The sequence below is a fragment of the Mirounga leonina genome, unplaced genomic scaffold, assembly GCF_011800145.1.
Source record: "Mirounga leonina isolate KUSES-001 unplaced genomic scaffold, KU_Mleo_1.0 Mir_173, whole genome shotgun sequence".
Taxonomy (NCBI): domain Eukaryota; kingdom Metazoa; phylum Chordata; class Mammalia; order Carnivora; family Phocidae; genus Mirounga; species Mirounga leonina.
The window spans coordinates 15,301,311-15,321,161 of record NW_023270447.1 but is presented as its reverse complement, the minus strand read 5'-3'; the positions used below and the strand labels follow the sequence as shown (position 1 = coordinate 15,321,161).

At 38.8% G+C, this 19,851-nt stretch overlaps 1 protein-coding gene across 5 annotated transcripts in view; it reads right to left on the bottom strand.

Moving 5' to 3' along the window:
- The window catches only part of ALG14 (ALG14 UDP-N-acetylglucosaminyltransferase subunit), a 105,442-nt gene that overhangs the window by 46,636 nt on the left and 38,955 nt on the right, over positions 1-19,851 (bottom strand). For 3 of the 5 annotated variants that reach the window (XM_035017981.1, XM_035017979.1, XM_035017978.1), the window contains exon 4: positions 6,979-7,067. The exons of the other annotated variants lie outside the window; for them this stretch is intronic. In XM_035017981.1, coding sequence (XP_034873872.1) covers positions 6,979-7,067 — 89 coding nt within the window. The remainder of the gene's footprint in view (positions 1-6,978; positions 7,068-19,851) is intronic. 5 annotated transcript variants of the gene reach the window in all.

Genomic DNA, 19,851 nt, shown 5'->3' with positions numbered 1-19,851 from the left:
GCGCCTGGGTGGCTCAGTTGGTTAAGCGTCTGCCTTTGGCTCAGGTCATGGTCCCAGGGTCCTGGGATCAAGCCCCGCATCGGGCTCCGTGCTCAGCAGAGAGCCTGCTCCTCCCTCTCCCACTCCCCCTGCTTGTGTTCCCTCTCTCGCTGTGTCTCTCTCTGTCAAATAAATAAATAAAATCTTAAAAAAAAAAAGAATTGTTTAAAAAAAAGATTATTTATTTGAGAGAGAGAGAAAACGTGCACGCACGCAGGGGGAGGGGCAGAGGGAGAGGAAGAGGGGGAAGCAGACTCCCCACTGAGTATGGAACCCAAAATGGGGCTCAATCCCACGACCCATGAGATCATGACCTGAGCCGAATCCAAGAGTTGGACGCTTAACCAACTTAGTCACCCAGGTGCCCCATCTCCTAGATTCTATACTCCTCTGAACATAAATGCCATCCATGTTTCATAGTCATCTCCACCATCCACAGTGCCCAGCTCACCGCAGTTATTCAATGAAACATAGTAACAAATTTGTGAATAATTTAATTACAAATAATTATAACCATTTGTAAATAATAATAACTTTAAAAAATAGTAACAAATTCAGAAATAAATAACTTCAAAGGATAGGCATTCAGATTATGATCAGTAAAATCCTGCTCTGATATCTAGGTCTTGTGATCTAAGGAAATGGCAAAAGAAAGCAATTTGACATAGATGGTTGCAGATCCTCTTAAAAAATAAAAAATGATTCAGTGAATAACATTTTCCTTAAGAATCAAGTGGGCGTTTTGGCAGAATGGCAATGAAGGAAGACCTGAGTTCCTAAGGCTTGGTTATGTTTCCTAATCCTTTTCAATCTGAAGGGAACTGAGTGGTTTTGAACTTGCCATGGCACTTTTAGAGGAGGGGAGGTCCAAGGTCCTGTGCTCTCTGATAAGTAAGAGGACATGGCATACCTGGCTAGTAGGGAGGGAGTCCCACTAATAAAGATGAGCCAGGAAGCAGTTCAAGGGGCCCCTGAATTCCATTCACCTTCAGTGGGATCAAGAGGGACAAGAGGGTGGTAGTTAAGGAGGAGATATTTAGCTGACCAAGGAGGAAGACAGTGCAGTGTTCCAGTGGGAGCTGGGATCAGGAGCTGCTAATTTCTGTCATGGTGTGTTCCAGTTCCCTACAAGCCAGTTATTAATCAAAGACCTCGCTAAGCACCTGACACATTGCTAAACTCCGTGGTGGGTCATGATAAAGCCAGAAGACTGTTTTTGGACCTTAAATTGCTCACAATCTAATCTGGGGAAGGAGAAAAGTAATGGAGCTACGATGACTAGAGAACAATTAAATGCTAACTTAGAAGTTGAAGAGGAGTGGGGCGCCTGGGTGGCTCAGTCGTTAAGCGTCTGCCTTCAGCTCAGGTCATGATCCCAGGGTCCTGGGATCAAGCCCTGCACTGGGCTCCCTGCTCTGCGGGAAGCCTGCTTCTCCCTCTCCCTCTGCCCCTGCTTGTGTTCTCTCTCTCACTGTGTCTCTCTCTGTCAAATAAATAAATAAAATCTTAAAAAAAAAAAAAAAAAAAAGAAGTTGAAGAGGAGTTCACAGAAGGGAAAGATCTGGATGGAATGATAGTGCAAAGCAAAGCTCAGAAGAAGCTTCTAGAAAATGAAGAAATCAGTTATGTAACTGAGAATCGGGCCCATGCCAATGAGCTCCTCTTTGAGAGGGGCAGATTTAGGATGCCCTTGAATGGTGGCCGAGCAGAAGAAAGCTGAGATTCACTGGTAAATCCTGACAGACTGCTTTTGGAAGGGCTGGAGAGTGTGATGAAAATACAACAAGAGAGCCAAAAAAGAAAGAACAGAGAAGCAAATAATCCTTGGTTGTTTTCATGCCTGAAGGGGCTCACTGTGGCATGAAAATCAACATGAAAACAGTTAGGCATACCACATCATCCAAGCTGGGCAATGTGCAGACATTCCTTGGCTTAAATTTAAAAATATTAACTCTTTGTTAGCCTCTCAATTTTTGGAAGAGAATATTTAACCTAGTGACAAAGGGGGCGGAGGAAGACCTATGAACCTACCACGGAAGCCCCTTCTGCACATCCTAGTTTTGTTCACATAGACCATGAAGTAGGCATTATGGTCCCTCTTCTACAGATGAAGAAAAGGAAGTTTATGGAGATTAAACAACTTACTTAAGCTTGCCCAAATATCAGAATGGCAGACCTAGATTCTGAACCCCAGTATGTGTGTTGTCCAAGCCCATTTCCTCTGTTCCCTGTAAAGAGTATATACTTGGTTACCCTTAGAGGGAAGAGAAATCTATTTCATTTGTAGTGTGGCCTAGAGCTGAGCCTGGAGCTGGGAGTGAGAAGAACTGGTTTTTCTTGTTCATGCTTTGCTATTAATCCCAAGACTCTGGACAAGGCATTCCCCCTCTTGACTCTATTATTTAAGCTTTTAAAAGAGAGTGGGGGGGGGGGTGCCTTGGTGGCTCAGCTGGTTGAGCGGCAGCTGACTCTTGATTTTGGCTCAGGTCATGATCTCTGGGTCAGGGGATCAAGCCGTGCATCGGGCTCCGCATCGGGCTCCGTGCTTGAGTGTGGAGCCTTCTCTCTCTCTCCCTCTTCCTCTGCTCCACCCCCCTGCCCCCATTCTCACTCTCTCTAAAAAAAGTTTAAAAATTAAAAATAAGTAAAGCATGTGAGATTAAATTATTGCTAAGGTATTATCTGTATATGTTTATGGTTCAAAGTGTACAAGTGGATTCTCCACCAGGGGATGACTTACTGTGACTGAGGAAGGGAAATATGAGGATCCACATCGATCTTTGTATCTAGAGATCCACAAAGAAAATAAGTAATCTAGTAAGTATTAACTATTCTTCCACACCAGCAGTGGCGGCTCCAGGACTTTAAATAGGAAGGGCTCAGGGATAGCAGGTTTGCCCTGTTACTGTGCACAATAAGCCTACTGTCTTCGCTTAGATGGCCTGCATCTAGTCCTCCATGATGGGTATGAGATCGACAAGTCACCCCTTCCCACTGCTACCACCCACAAAGGTCCTCAGGAAAAAGTGTGAAGGCTGGACACAAACGTGGTCCACTGATGGAACCCACCTAAGTGAAACAGTAGTAAGAGACCAGAGAGAGCACGTATCCTGGATGGGGAAGTCACGACTGAGCTCTGGCTAATATCCTCCCCTCCAATATTTCAAGAAGAGCCAGACATGGGTTTTTTTGTGCAATCTGAAATACACTGATTAACTACATGGTCCAAATACTGACCAACTAACTATATGAATAAGAAAAAACATGTTTGTATCCACATGTGGCCCAAGGAACATCAGTCTGCTTCAGAATTAGCTGATAGAAAAGTCAGGAGGCCTGAGGAGCGCTTGTCTTAGAAATAAAAAAAGGGCTCACTGAAGTAGACAAAGAAAAGGCACTCAGAAAGACCTTATCCAATTCATATTTGAATGAAGTCCATCAGTAATCCATAAGCTCTTACATATCTAACTCCCATAATGCTTATAATTAAAAAAAAAAATTTTTTTTTTAAGTAACATATACCCCCAACGTGGGCCTCGAACTCACAACCCTGAGACTGAGAATCACATGCTCTACTGCCTGAGCCAGCCAGGCGCCCCCCATAATGCTTATATTTTTTGTCAACACCTATCTGCTTCCTATAGCCAACAGCAAGAAAGCCCTTACAACAAAGGTGAGTGTGCCAGGTTCAGGGACAGAAAAAAATGGAGAGAATTGTCAAAAATTAAAACTGAGTTCTATTTCTCAATAGACCCGAGGGAAAAGAATAGTTTCTGCAATAGAAGCTGATCAAGGTAGCTGCCCAAGACTGGAGGTTAAGAGGCCAAACCCTAGGGTCTCCGTAAAGAAAGCAAGGTAGGGGAGATGTCAAGGGGAAGATGATCCCAATGGGAGGCTGGGGGTGTGAATGAGTGAGAAGAAGAAAGAAAGAATGGTCAAGGTATGAAAAGAGACAGAAGAGAGAAAGCTATTGGGTAGGACAGGATGGGAGGTGTGTAACCGAGCTTTCGGATGCATGTATATAAGTGATAAGTGTTCCTTAAATAAACCATGAGGAACCCCAGACAGACTCTAAGAGCTAAGTCACCATCCTAATTTTAAGAACATGTTTTGGGCTTCCACTCTATCTATGACCCTATGAGGTGCAGGAGGTGCAAGGAACGTTAAGTCATCCTGGTAGGAGGCGAATAGGAGTTAGCGGTTTTGAATGGTAGGGAAATCACCTTCCTGGCGGAGAGAGTGGCCTGTTTAAAAGCAAGTAGACCTGACACATCTGTGCTCCTTCTACTGTTCTTCATATCATTCCCATCTGATAGGAGGAGAAGCTAAGCTCAGAGAGGCTGACTGATTAGCTTCAAGTCACACACCTAATTATTGACAAAGCTGAGAGTAAAACCCAAATCTCCTGATTCCCAATATGGCATTTTTTCTCCCATACCACAACTAAGGTATGACAAATGAATGCAGACCAGAGAAAACAGTAATATGGAAATTTAAAGAAAAAATGTAAAACAAATAGTCAGGGGGAGTTCTTGATGAAACCTGTAAAAAAAAATAGGGAACTCTTGCGTGAGCTGAAGATTGGCAGTTGGCCACATAGAGGCCCTGCCCAGCTCCCATAGACAGGAGAGAACTCTATACCTCCACCGACTCCTAGTGCCCATCCCACCCCAATTCTGTCTTCCTTTGGCAGGGAGAAGGAAGGAATTTTTTCTTCCCATGTGACTTCACAGCGGTGAATCATGGCTCCTTAAAAAGCTCAAACAGGACAGTTGGCTTAGGAATAATAAAACAGCACCAGATCCAGTCTCCTGAGCACTGGGCGCTGCCTCCACTAACAAGACTATCTATAAAATCCTGTATTGTGTAAGCAAATCTTTTGATAAACAGCATCTGGAGCTCTGAAGATGTGGACACAATTGATCTGAGCATGTGACACCTGTCCTTACAGAAAAGCAATTATTTGGCCCATAAGAGCAAACTTGTTTTCACAAACTGTCAGCAGTAAATATTTTTTAAAAATTGCTTTGTCAAAGATTTGTATAAATGGCTTAAGTGTGAAATCAGGAAGACCAAGAACGCAAAATGGTATTCTGCTAACAAATGGAATTTGCTGCCCTTTGCAATTCTACAGCTGATCCCACTGCAGATTTCATTTTTTATGACAGAATATGGAAATTTTGACATCATAAACATATGAAACTTATAAATCAAGTATTCACATTTCTTAAAAAGGAATGACCAGTCACAACATGTTCTTTCTGTAATTCAAAGGTCTTATCAGCAGGGAACTTCTTGCTATTTTTAAGAGTGTGCAATATCAGTGCAAGCTCTCTAACCTGTTTGGAATCCAACCTTTTCCACTCCTCTAAACAATAATGCTAAAATATCTTTTTCTGTAAGCCACGTTTGAAATCTGTAAGGTGTTTACTCATTCCCCCAGTAAACTTAGGATAATCATAGTTTCCTCAACCCTGTTTGGAAGGTCCTTTTGAAGAATAATTTTATAATTATTTGCCACCGTGCCTTAGAGAAAATCAGAGTTTGTTCTTATGACCCTGTGAAAAAGGCTCCATGGAAGGCGGGAAGCACGTGGCTTACATCTCCTATTAAATGCTCTCCTGGTGTAAGTAGGATCTTAAATCTCATGCTGCATGTAGAGAAGTAATAGGTTTTCTACAGCTGATTTAACTTCATACACGTCTAACACCAGAAAAAGAACTCCAGGGGTGCCTGGGTGGCTGAGTTGGTTGGCATCCGACTCTTGATTTTGGCTCTGGTCATGATCTCAGGGTCGTGAGATGGGGCCCAAAGTCGGGCTCCGCACTCAGCAGGAGTCTGCTTGAGATTCTCTCTCTCCCTCTCCCTCTGCCCCACCCCCCGTGCTCGCTCTCTCTCAAATAAATAAATCTTTAAAAAAAAGAAGAAAAAGAAATCCATGACCAGGTGGTTTCACTGTATTCATGCTACAAAAAATAAGGATTATACCAGGAGGCCAGGAGAAAAAGAAATCACCAAAAAGCAACTGCCAAAGAGGAAATGCTAGCCTAAATAGGTACAGTTTTACCCACTGACTTGTGGGGAGGGAAACGAGAAATCCAAAAGACAGACTATGAAGAAGATGGCATTTAGTCTCCAGAGGCTGTTACAAAACACTGACTAGATATGTATACATGTCTCTCTCTCTCTCTCTCTCTTATAAAGAAAAAAGCCCTAAGTGGTTTCAACACACTCAGGCATTAAAGTAAAGCAAGTGTTCGTGAAAATGTTTTGGAACCTAACATAGGTGGTGGTTGTACAACACTGTGAATGTACTCAATGCCACTGACTTGTACACTTTAAAATGGTTAATTTTGGGGCGCCTGGGTGGCTCAGTTGGTTGGGCGACTGCCTTCGGCTCAGGTCATGATCCTGGAGTCCCGGGATCGAGTCCCACGTCGGGCTCCCTGCTCGGCGGGGAGTCTACTTCTCCCTCTGACCCTCCCCCCTCTCATGCTCTCTATCTCATTCTGTCTCTCAAATAAATAAATAAAATCTTTAAAAAATAAAATAAAAATAAAATGGTTAATTTTATGTTGTGTGAATTTCATCTCAATAAAAAAAATAAAGCAACAGTATTCTGCTTAAGATGAAAGAGAAACCTGCCATTTCCTTTCGCTTTCTTTGACAAAGGCAACATTTAACACTTCAGAAACACACTACCAAAAAATCCTTAGAAGAATTCCAGGAATTAATTCAGTGGGTGCAAAAGTTAACCAAGGAGGAGCTCTGCAATGCCTTTTTCTTTTTCCATTTTATTTTTTCCATCCCACTTAAGTAAGCTCTAAGAAGTCATCACTAAGTTTTAATAGTTTCTCTGCCTCCTCCCTTCCTATATCCCTCCTCCACAACTTCTCTTTACTAGGTGCTGGGATTGCCAAGATGAGTAACACACCTTACCTTTGCTCAAGGAGTTCACGGTCTGCATTTATTTCCAAAAACTCTCCAAGCTGCTTCCATACCAGCTCTGGTTCTAGCCATCTCCAAATCTGTAATGAGTGCACTTGACCTGAGCATTCACATCCCATACTCAGTTATTTGTGTTCTCTGTGTTCCCTTCTTTTCCTTTTACCCTCAGACCAAAGGGAGATTTTTAAAATGCTAACCCAAAATGGCACTTTATTGAGTCTCAGATGCTATAAAAAGAGAGCTATCCAGATTCATTTGAAACTTTAACATAGGCCCTTGAGAGGCTGTGAAACTGGGACTGGCTCTAGGAATCACATATTTAATTGAAGATCATTTCAAAGATTTGCTTTCTCTTTATCCCACCCCTCTGTGCTCACTTAGCCGCCAGCGCCTACCACCGCCCTTTCCCACAAGGCCAGGGCTCTCCACGTGCACGGCCTCTGACCACACATGCGTCCTTTCTTTGGAAACAGCTTTGTTTTCATCGCGCTTCCCTTTCTCATCCCCTCACAACTGAATTCCTTTTCCTTCAACGTTCATTTTTGTTTTCACCGTAGTCACATTGTTATCCTTAGGAAAACATGCTAGCCTTCACTGTGAAAGGAAGAGGCCCCACCAGGCCCAGAGCTCCCATGTGCCTGTGATGGGCTGGAACAGGGACAACTCAGACAGTGACGCAGGCAAAGTGAGACGAGAGAGACGACCGGTAGGCAAAGCCACGCTGGCTTCTGCAGAGAGGAAAAACGGAATGTTTGCCAAGTGGAAAAAGGATCAATTTAGAAAGGAAAGAAAAATTATTTTCAAGCTCTGGAGAGTCCTCCAAAGTGGAGAAAAATAAAAACAACTCAAAGCAATCTCTGATTATATACAGCCTAACTCTGACCCAGATTTTGTTCTGAGGTCACTCAAAATGTGAAACAGAAGTCATAACGTTTAAATTAAATACCTCATTTGTGGATGGAAGCGGCTATGGGTTGTCACCCGGCCAATGTGTCAGTGGTACAGCTGGTAATTTCCCCATGCAGCTGGGAAAAGCAGCCTGTCAGTCATAAGAAACTAGATATGTGGGAGGATTTTCACATGGCATCACTTCTCACAGTGGACTCTGGCCATCATCAGACTTGCTAAATGCACGTATGATATACAGTTGGTTCTTCTCTGTCTTTATGAATGTTGCTAAGTTTACAATGCATGTACTGAGGAGAAATACAAGCTGGGTAAAAGGAACACTGGCATTATTTTAATGTGTTACAGGGGACTGGTTAACAGAGGTACAGGAACTGGACAAATTTAAACAAATGTCTCCCAAGTATGATTTCATTAATCCTGGAAAACATGAAGCAGTAGACAATTGTAGTCTAATCATTTCTTATTTGACTTGGCTGGAAAAATCTTATTCTCATTTAACTCCATTTATAGATAGGCATCTTGGGTCAGCTGACTTTCCTTTGTCCAGTTAGATTTCCTTTGAACATGTTATAAAGGTTTTTGATTACCAAAAAATATCATACCAGAGGAAGGTCATTATATGAAGAGAATCAAACTAACAGCAATTCAGGGGGAAAAGAAAGTTTCTGTAAGAATTCTGGCATATCAACAAGAAGGTAGTTGACTCTTCCTAATGTTTCAAACACACGTCAATCAACAGGCTAATAAAAATTTTATATACTATGCAAACAGTGATAATCTCAGTACTATCCAGTTTGTGGCTCACCACAGAAAATATCTAATGAAAAAAAATCACAGTATCCCACTTATGGACAATAACCCACTCTCTATGTCATCAATTTGCTACTGAACTTAAGACATTTCACAGCTCAAACTGGGTATGGAACATGTGAAAAAAATGACTAAGTAAAATAATGGCCTTCTTTCATACAAAGCATGAGGGTACATGTAATAAATACATCTAAATTTGTCATGGTGAATTAAACCAGCTTCAGCTTCAGGCAAAGAGCAGAGTATTAGGCTGAAATGGTCCATTTCTTTCCAATTTGTTATACATGTAGAATCTGAAATTTATTTTTTACTTGATTAAAAATTAAATTAGGTTTCATTTTTGTAGGCAGAGCTCTTTCCTTGAGTATTTCATTTAACAACAGCCAGGTTGGCATAAAGCCAGTAATCAAACACTGCGGACTCGGGAAACCCTTCTGGTTTTTCAGACTCTCAATAAAGCCTGAGAAGAGTACCAGTTTAGGGAGTGGGCGTCTTTGTTTTTGTGATGACTCACATCACCCAGTATTCATTCATTTATTTTTAAGTCATTCCACAAATATGTGGAAGGTACTTTTCTAGGAAGAGACCATGGGAAACACAACAATACACAGCCCTTGCCCTCGAGAACTGTACAGATCTTTTCCCCCAACATAAGCAGTCCTCTTACTGTAGCTTAATGATTAGCAATCTCTCAAATTCAACTTCCTCTTCTTCTCCTTGAAACAAACTGATTTCTCTTCAGGAGTATATTTCCAAGAAAGCATGAGGTCAGTCTACTCACTCAAAGACTGATTCAAAGACTCCTACCTTTAGGAGTAACTAAAGACACAACAGTGAAGAAATCTTTGGGTTTCAAGATGCAAACAGTGAACTACAAGGAGTTCATATTACTGAGAGATCAACAGGTCTATTACACTAAGGGAAAAAGGGCATAAATCAGATTATGAAGGGCCAGGATCAATGGGACTATTTAGCCATGGTTTTAGAAGGGCCAAAAAAGTGTTCCATGCCTCCCATGGCTATCAGTAGACATATTAAATAGAAAATCAGCAAAGATATAGAAGAACTCAATCACATCGTCCACCAACAGCATGTAACAGACAGTTCCAGAACACTCCACACAATAACAGCAGAATACACATTCTCTTCAAGTGCCCATGGAATGCTCACCGAGATAGACTGTATCCTGGATCATAAAACAAACCTCGACATATTTAAAAACAGAGCATGTTTCTTGGCCACAATGGGATCAAACTAGAAATCAATAACAGAAGGATAATAGGAAAAAAAAAAATCTCCCAATACTTAGAAATTAAGCAAAGCATTCTAAATCCATGGGTCAAAGAAGAAGTCTCAAAGGACATAAAAAAATACTTGGAACCAAATAAAATGAAAATGCAACATATCCACATTTGTAGGATGAACCTAAAACACTGCTGAAAGAAAAATTAGTAGCACTATACGCTTATATTAGAAAAGAGGAAAGGTCTTATATCAATAATCTAAGCCCCTACCTTAAGAAACCAAAAGAAGAACAAAATGAACCCAAAGCAACCAGAAGAAAGGAAATAATAAAGAGCAGAGAAAATAAATGAAACAGAGCTGATTCTTTACTTTTTTAAAAGATTTTATTTATTTATTTGAGAGAGAGTGAGCAAGAGAGAGCATGAGTGGGCAGAGGGAGAGGGTAAGGGAGAAGCAGGCTCCCACTGAGCAGGGAGCCAGATGTGGGGCTCCATCCCAGGACCCAGGATGATAAGGGATCATGCTTAACCAGTTGAGCCACCCAGGCGCCCCAGAGCTGATTCTTTAAAAAGATCAACAAAACTGATTAATCTTTAGCAAGAATGACAAATGTAAAAAGAGAAAGAGAGAAGACAGACTTTGCCAATATCAAGAAAGAAACAGAGGATATAACTACAGATCCTAAAGCTGTTAAAAAAAAAAAAAGGATAATAAGGGAATACCACCAACAACTCTATGTACATAATAATTTAGATGAAATGGAATAATTCCTTGAAAATCAAACTACCAAAATTCATCCAATATGAGACAGATAATCTGAGTAATCTTATGACTATTAAAGAAATGTAATCCACAACTAAAAAGCTTCTGAAAAAGAAATCTTCAGGGTCAGGTGGCTTAACTGGGAAATTTTACCAAACATTAAAGGAAAATTAACATCAAGTCTAAATAATCTTCCAGAAAACAAAGAGGGTGAAACACTTCTCAATCATTTTATAAGGCTAATATTATCTCAAGACCAAAATGGGACAAAGAGAGTCCCAAACAGAAAGCTAAAGACCAATACCCCTTATGACTATCATTATAAAAATTCTCAACAAATTACTGGCAAGTCAAATCCAGTTACATGTAAAAAGAATTATACATCATGATCAGGTCAGATTTATTCCAAGAATGCAAGTGTGTTTCAATATTTGAAAATCAATCAGTGTAATGCACAATATTAACAGGCTAAAGAAAAATCACATGACATCATGTATTAACTGACAAAATTCATTGTCATTAACGACATTAATTTTTTCATTTGCGGCAAATTAGGAAGAGAGGTTGTGAAGGTTAATGCTACATGTCAAGTTGGGCAATGGGGGGGCTCAGGCATTTGGTCAAACATCATTCTGGGTATGTCTGTGAAGGTATTTTGGGGTGAAATTTATATTTGAATGGGTAGACTGAGTAAAGCGCACTGCTCTCCCTACTAATGTGGATGGTCCTCATTCAATCAATTGAAGACCTGAATAGAACAAAAGGCTGAGTAAAATCTTGTACCATTAGTTCTCGTTCAGTTTTTCTGGAAAACCCTAATACAGAAGGGAAGCTTTCTCAACTTGACAAAGAACATCTATAAAAAACCCACAGTTAACATCATCCTTAGTAGTAAAAGAGTGAATGCATTTCTCCTAAAACCTGGATCAAGACAAAGATGCCTGTTCTCACCACTTCTTTTTCAATATATTACTAGAAATCCTAGCCAGTGCAATAAGGCAAGAAAAGGCTGGAAGGGAAAAACTTTCCCTATTTGCAGAATATGTGATTGTCTAGAAAGTCCCAGGAAATCTATTTTAAAAATTCCTAGGATTTAATAAGTGAGTTCAGCAAGATCACAGGATATGAGATAAAAAACAAAGATCAGTTGTATTTCTATAGGTAAGCAACAAACATGTAGAAACCAAAATTAAAAACATAATACCATTTATAATTTACAATAATTCCAAAAAACTTAAATACCAAGTTATCAATTTAAAAAAAAATTGTACATGGTCTATATACTGAAAATTACATGAAAGAAATAAAAGAAGACCTAAATTAAATGGAGAGACATACCATGGCTATGGACTGGAAGACTCAATATAGTAGAGATGTCAATTTCTCCAAAACTAATTTATACAAATAATGTAATTCCTGTCAAAATCCCAGCAAAATTTTGTTGTACATATAGACAAGCTTATTTCAAGATTTATATAGAAAGGCAAAGGAACTAGAATAGCTAAAACGATTTTAAAAAAGAAGAATAAAGTGGGAGAAATCATTTGACTTGAAGTTAAGACTTATTACATATAGCTCTATCATTCATAACAGTGTGGTACTGGCAGAGGGACAGACACAGAGATCAATGGAACAGAGAACAGATAAACATAAACACACCAAACTGATTTTTTAAAAAAAATCCCAACTGATTTTTGACAAAGAGGCAAAAGCAATTCCATGGAGAAAGGAATTTTTTTTTTTAAACAGATTATGCTGGACATCTATTGGAAAGTGAGCCTTCATCTAAACCTTATATTTAATACGAAATTTGATTCAAAATGATCTATGGATTCAAAAGTAAAACATAAAACTGTAAAACTTTTGGAAAAAAAGATGAGGAAATCTTTGGAATCTAGGGCTAGGTAGAATCTAGAACTCTTCACCTGAGTTCTTAGATGTGACAACCAAAATAAAAAACTGATAAATGAGACTTCATCAAAATAAAACCTTCTGCTCTGTGAAAGTCCCTGTTAGGAAGATGAAAAGAGAAGCTATGACCTGGAAGAAAATATTTGTAAACCACAGTATTGCACAAAAGCCTTATATCTAGAATAGAGACAAGAACTCTCAAAACTCAAAAGTAAAACAAGCAATTCAGTTAGAAAATGGACAAAAAGACATGAACAGACCTCTCAGTTAAGAGGGGATATTAATGACAAGCACATGAAAAGATATTCAACATCATGCTAGCAACTAGGAAAATACAAATTAAAACCACAATGGCATATCACTACACACTTATGAAATAGTGATATCAAAACCTAGAAAGAATGCAGAGAAACTGGATCTCTCATACACTGCTAGTAAGATGTAAAATGGCAATAGCCACTATGGAAAACAGTTTGGCAATTTCTTACAAAATTTTACTTGAACCTTCTATCAGACCCAGCAATCTCGTTTGTGAGCATTTGCCTACAGAAATGAAAACTTAATACCCACACAAAAACCTGTACATAAATGTTCATAAGAGCTTTATTTATAGCAGCAGAAAACTGAAAACAATTCAAATGTCCTTCAGTGCATGAATGGCTAAGCAAACTGTGGTACATCTGTACAATGGAATTCTATTCAGCAATAGAAAGGAATTACCAATACATGCAAAAAAAAATGCATAAATCTCAAGACCATTACATTTAGCAAAAAAGGTCTATCTCAAAAGGTTTCACACCATTTGATTCTATTTATAGAACATTTTTGAAATGACAAACTGTATAGATGGAAAACAGATCAGTGGCTGCCAGGAGACAGGGATGGGGGAAGCACCGGGGAGTTCTTTTGCAGTGACAGAGCAGTTTTGAATCTTGATTTTGGTGGTGATTACACAAATAAATACACGAATAAAGTAGCAGAGAACTACACACCTACAACCACACATGAATGTATATAAAAACAGTGAAAACTGAGTAAGGTCTGTAGTCTGGTTAAAAGTACCGTACTAATACACATTTTCTGGCTTTGACACTGTACTACAGTTATATATGATGTGTCACCGTTAGGGGAAGCTGGGTGAAGAGTACATGACCTCTACGCATTATTTCTGCAACTTCTTGGGATCTGTAATTATTTCAAAATGTTAAAAAAGCTAAAAAGTGTTCAAGTGTTTTTTAAAAAGAATCTCAAGTAGCAGAACAAGCTGTAGCTGCAGAGATGGAAGAACAATTTCTGATCTAAATAGTTTTTTTCCAGGAGAATTACTATTTCATGTCTACCTGTTGTTTCTTTATTTTTCTTGAAGCTAACTAAATAAAAGCTTCTCAAGGACATAGGCTATATTGCATTAATCCCCTTCAGTGCCTACTGCAATACAGATGGTAAAAAAAGACTAGTTAAGTTCTGAATTGAGCAAGTTAGCTAATTCTGGCAGATTCCAATACATTTCTAAAGAGAACCAGAGTTAAGCTACACTGACTAGCTCTGTGACCTTGGTTACTTAGACCTCTCTGGACTTTGGGCTTCTCATCTATGGAATGAATATAGAGAGTACTATGTCAGAAGACTGTAAGGAAAAATAAATGAGTTAATACATGTAAAGTACTTAGGAGAGAGCCAGACATATTGGAATAGCTCAATAATTTTTTTTTTCCAAAGTGGGGCTTGAACTCATGACTCTGAGATCAAGACCTGAGCTGAGATCAAGAGTCAGACACTTAACTAAGCCACCCAGACGCCCCTCAATAAATGTTGTTTTTCTAAAAGATTTTTAAAATATGAGTTTTAGGTGGATCCACTCTCATGAATCAACGTTATAATCAATAAAATGGTTAAGTGGTTATTTCCTTTAACTATTGGGATTTCAACAAAAAAAGTCTGTTTGTGGGGATTATAAAGAAAAAAGTCCAATATGCCATCTTAACAGTACCTATGACATTTAGCTTTGTAAAAATGACTACTTATTACTTGCCCTGAGTTCTTAAGTTCCAGGTCCTATTAATTTCTAATAACAATAAAATATTAGATGGAAAATGCCAATTAATAAAGGTGTAGTCTAAAGATTTCAACTTTACGTACATTATGTAATTCTCTTACTCAGCTGACTTATTAATCATTCACTCTTCTTAAAATGACCTTTTTCTATTCTCTCTTACCCACCTTTGCTTAAATGTCATCTCTACTCCGAAGCCTTACCCCACACCCCAGAGAGGATTTATCACACTATAACCATCCAGCTATAGGCAAGACTGCTGTCTCTGTGCATACTTTTATACCCCTCATACACAGTATAAATCCTAGCACAGAGTAGATCCTCAACAAATATTTGGGAATGAACCAACCACGGACATCCTCTTCTGATACTCCTATGGCAATTTTCACTTGCTATCATTAAGGAACTTGGCATACTGAATTACAATTACTTTCCCATTTGTCTCCTCCACTAGAGTATAAGCTCTCTGAGGGCAAGGCTCATGTCTCAGTTACGTTTGCACCCTGAGTAACTAGCACAGTGACTGGAACGTTTACCCAGGAGATGTGCTGAGAGGCTACCATGGGCCAGGCACCGTTTCCTAACAGTGAACAAGGCAGGCACGGTTTCTTATGGAATGACAATAAGTACATAAAAAAGAGAACTTTTACTGGGATTAATACTATGAAGTAAACAAAGCGGGACAATGTGACAGAGGGATAAGGATGTTAGCTGGAGAAGCGCTAGTAGTCAGGCCTTTGTAAGGAGGTAACATTTGAGCTCAAAGAACAAAAAGGATCTGGTTATGTTTAGATCAGGAGTAAAGAGTAAAGAGCAAGTACAAAGGCTCTGAGATATTAATCAACTGGGTTTTGTTTGTTTGTTTGTTTGTTTGTTTTGTTTTGTTTTAAGGCAGCAGGTGTGGCTGGCATAGAGTAAACTAAGGGAAAAGAGGAGAAGAGGTCAAAGAAGCAGGTCAGGGCTGGAATATGCAGGCTACACTAAGTTTGGACTCTATTTTAACAGCATAGAAAACCACTGGAGGACTTTAAGTGTAAAGTAACAGAATCTAAATTACATTAGAAAATTTACATTGATTGTTAAGTGGTAAAGAAATTGCAGGTGCTCTTGAACTTCCTTCCACACGCAGACAGGTTAGGAGACCATGCCATGGGGGGCTGGACGGCACAGTGGCAGTGAAGATGGACAGAAATAAACAGACAGGTGATAAATTTCAAAGGCATGGCTGGTAGGACGTGCTATTGAACACAGGAAGTAGGGTGTGGGAAAGAGGAATCAAAGAAGTCTCCTGGGGATTTCACTTGAGCAAATTTGCTAAAATGGGGAAAGAGTAGGAAATATCGACTATTTTGGACTAAGAAAGTTTTAGATGCCTATTACATATCCAACCAGAAAAATAGCACACAGCAGGCACTTGCTGTATTCTTTTAAAAACTACCACTTTGAGGACAGACTCATCTATAAATCAAACATAATACAGCATTCCAAATTTGACTAACTCGATTTGCTGCTTCCAAGGTAACAGAGAAAAACAGAAAATGATAAGTGAATGAAATGACCAGAGATCTCAGTTCATTTGATGAAATGTCATTTTTGCTACTATTGATGCTCCTTGACCCATATTTTTAATACAAAGGTGCCGCATTTTATGTCAGAAATTTTAGACAAATGCTGTCAACTCAATTCAAGTATTTGCTCCACTTCTCTAGGCTTTATAAACACTGGGGTAATTAGTGTCAAGAGTGGTAAGCAGTGACTCACCAAATCACTTTTATAAAGATAGTGAAATGCCATACGTAAGCCAAAGGTGCTGCTTTTGGCAATGATACGTATTTTAATCCATTTCATCGTTTCTAAAATTAAAATTTATTAAAATTAATAAAATTTATTAAAATTTATTGAGATATGATTTACATACCGTAAAACTTATCCTCTTTAGTGTACAGGTCTGAGTTTTGACAAACACATACAGTCAACTAACCACCATCACTATGATCAAGATCTAGGACAGTTTTTCACCCAAAAAAACTTCCTTTAAGTCCTTTTGTAGTCAGTCCCTCTCCCATCCCCAGATGCTGGCAACTACTGACCTGTTTGTGGTTCCATTATCTTTTCAAACTCAACAACAGTCTTATGAACTTATGATGTCTATTCACAGATGCCTGGCAAAACCCTATTTCCGAAAAAATATGATGTGTGAAATATTAGAACCACCAAAAAGTATTTGATGAGATTGTAAAAGAAGAAACCATCCTTTCTAATTATTGACAGAGATTAGACTGAGGTCTCCAAAAGAGTTTATAAACTTTTCTCTAAGATAAGCTTTTCACTTAATAATTGAATGATGGATGAAACAAGCATGAATTTTAATATACACTCAATAAATATATACTTTTAATGAATTTTAATATACACTCTGTAACAGGAAGGTGGTAAATATAAACTTGTTTTTATTTTCCAAGTCAGTCTCATTTGTAGAATTCTGTAATTATACTTCTTTAATGGTATTATTTCCCTATTTTTATTATCCATTTTGTTTTAAAAATATCTTGACAAATATACATGCCATTTAATTTTGAAATATATGCTATTATTATTCAATTACATCAGTGTTAAATCTGCTGTGAAAGCAGGTACTTGAGTTGCTGGGATTTCTTTTCATTTTATACTACTATTTAGGGGGAGTGATATTTCATGTAATTTATTTTAAAAAGTAATGTATCAACTGATTTTTAATTGGTCTGAATAAATGAACACAGCATCCACGGTATGAGCCAGAAATGGTGGCATACAGTTCAGTGGTTAAGGCCTTGGGCTTTGGAATCAGTAAGGCCTGGCTTCCAGTCCTAGCTCCGTTATTTTTTGGTTGTGCGAACTTTGGGCAAAACCTCCTGCCTCAGGGCCTCAGTTTCCTCATCCACTAAATGTGAATAACAGCACTACCTCTCTCATACGGCAGGAATGCGAGCTCTCAGGACCGCATCTGGCATATGTAAGTCCTCAATAAACAGTACCTATTATATACCAGATGGAATTTCCATTTGAAAAACATTAAAATGTTCTATTATTCAGCACTCATTCTGGAACAATAAGGAAAGTGCCTGTGTTTATATTTTATGGTGGCAGAGTGAGGTATGGAGACAGCTGAATGGCGCAGATGACTCAGGTGCACACGCTTTCAAGCAGAGCAGGAAGGCACCTGGCCGTTCGGATAACTCTAGTGATTTAGGGTATGATGCTGCCATCCCTTCTAAGAGTGGATTTTTCTTTCACTTTTCTTTCTTTTTTTTTGTAACAAGTAAAGAAGGAATAGTGCTTTGTGATGGAAGTCATAAGAAAGCCAAGGATGACTACAGGAGTGATCTACATACATGTTGTAGTAAAAAAGGCCTCTTAACCATTAACTTTTCTCTGTAAAGAGAAGGGGACTTCATTAAGTGCAAATTCATTTTGTGAGGCCAACTGTATCAGAACAGCTTATCGGATAATGCTCAGGTTTGAAATAATTTTTTTAACTAACTCAGTTCAAAATGGAAATAAGTATTTCACATCCCTTACCCGTTTTCACTCATTCCTTTAGATACATCATAATAGTTTTTTTCTTCCACTTTTTACGAGCAAATTTATAGCACTCATAAAATTTTAGACTAAGCCAGAAGGAAACTGAGAGGATATCTAATACAATCCTTTTTTTAAGGTAAAGGATGAGACCCAGAAGGGAACTGACTAAAACGAAATAAAAGCCAAAGTGGGCCTGGGACCAAGTGTCTTAATGCCCTACCGGTTACTCTTTTCACAATGAGGGTATCAAATACTTCGGCTAGGCAGTCACCAGAGCTCCCCTATCTGTGACAGACATCATCCACCAGTCACTCCGTCCTTCTGAGCCTTAACCCTTCAGAGTCCTAAACCACACACAAGCTAGCTGTTGCCAGTGACGGTGGCCATGCTTCTAGTGATGCAGTAAATGTAAATCCCAAATTTCCTACTTAGAATGTCAAGACCTTTTTTCTCCTTTCCATTCTGTCTTTTGAATTTTAGAAATAAATAAACTTTTCTGGGGTGCCTGGGTGGCTCAGTCGTTAAGCGTCCGCCTTTGGCTCAGGTCATGATCCCAGGGTCCTGGGATCGAGCCCTGCATCGGGCTCCCTGCTTGGCGGGAAGCCTGCTTCTCCCTCTCCCACTCCCCCTGCTTGTGGTCCTGCTCTCACTATCTGTCAAATAAATAAAATCTTTGAAAAAAATTTCAAAAAAATAAACTTTTCTGGGCAACAATGATCTTTTAGGGAAATAACTAAATCTACACACTAAAAATATGGTGGGAGATTGTGAAATAAATTCATTTTGTCAAAAATTTAAAGATAAATATAAGCAAAATTTATCTGTGGTGACAGAAATCAGAAAGTGGCTGCTCAGGGCCAGGGGTTGACTAAGAAGAAGCAGGAGAAAACTTTCTGGGGTGACATAATTGTTCTGTATCTTGAGAGATATGGTCAAACTATACACTTAAGATCTGCTCATCTCTTGGGCGCCTGGCTGGCTCAGCTGGGAGAGCATGTGACTCTTTATCTCAGGGTTGTGAGTTCGAGCCCCACATTGGGTATAGAGATTACTTAAATAAAATTTAGGAAAAAAAGATCTGTGCATCTCACCGTTTGTAAATTGAATCATTTAAAAACAATCTAACTTACTCATGTAGTATCATTTAGATACTACATTCATATAAAATTCTCATCCAAAGAAGAGACTTGGACTGTAATCCAGCTTACGAAGGGCATGACCAAACTCATAGAGACCTTTCAAAATCAAGCTAAACACACTCTGTTCAGCTACTTATAAGAACAACATCCACTGTGCCAGAACTTGTGTATGTGGAGAGCAAGTAAAGAGTTTCCTTCCAGGCTATACCAATTAATGGATTCTTTCTTAAAATAGGAATGAAAGTAGTATTTAAGAACCGTGTACACTACCATGATAACGTATCTATTGTTCTCCATTGTCTACTAAAATGCATTTAGAATTTAATGACAGAACTTCATCCTAAAGACCTTAGAGAACTTAAGATGATAAGGAAAGTAGGGTTGAATACAGTGTCATAATTAAGTTTTTATATTTCTATTTTCTGTATTACTTTCCTATAAAAACTTGGGGTGTGTATAACATTCATCCCACTG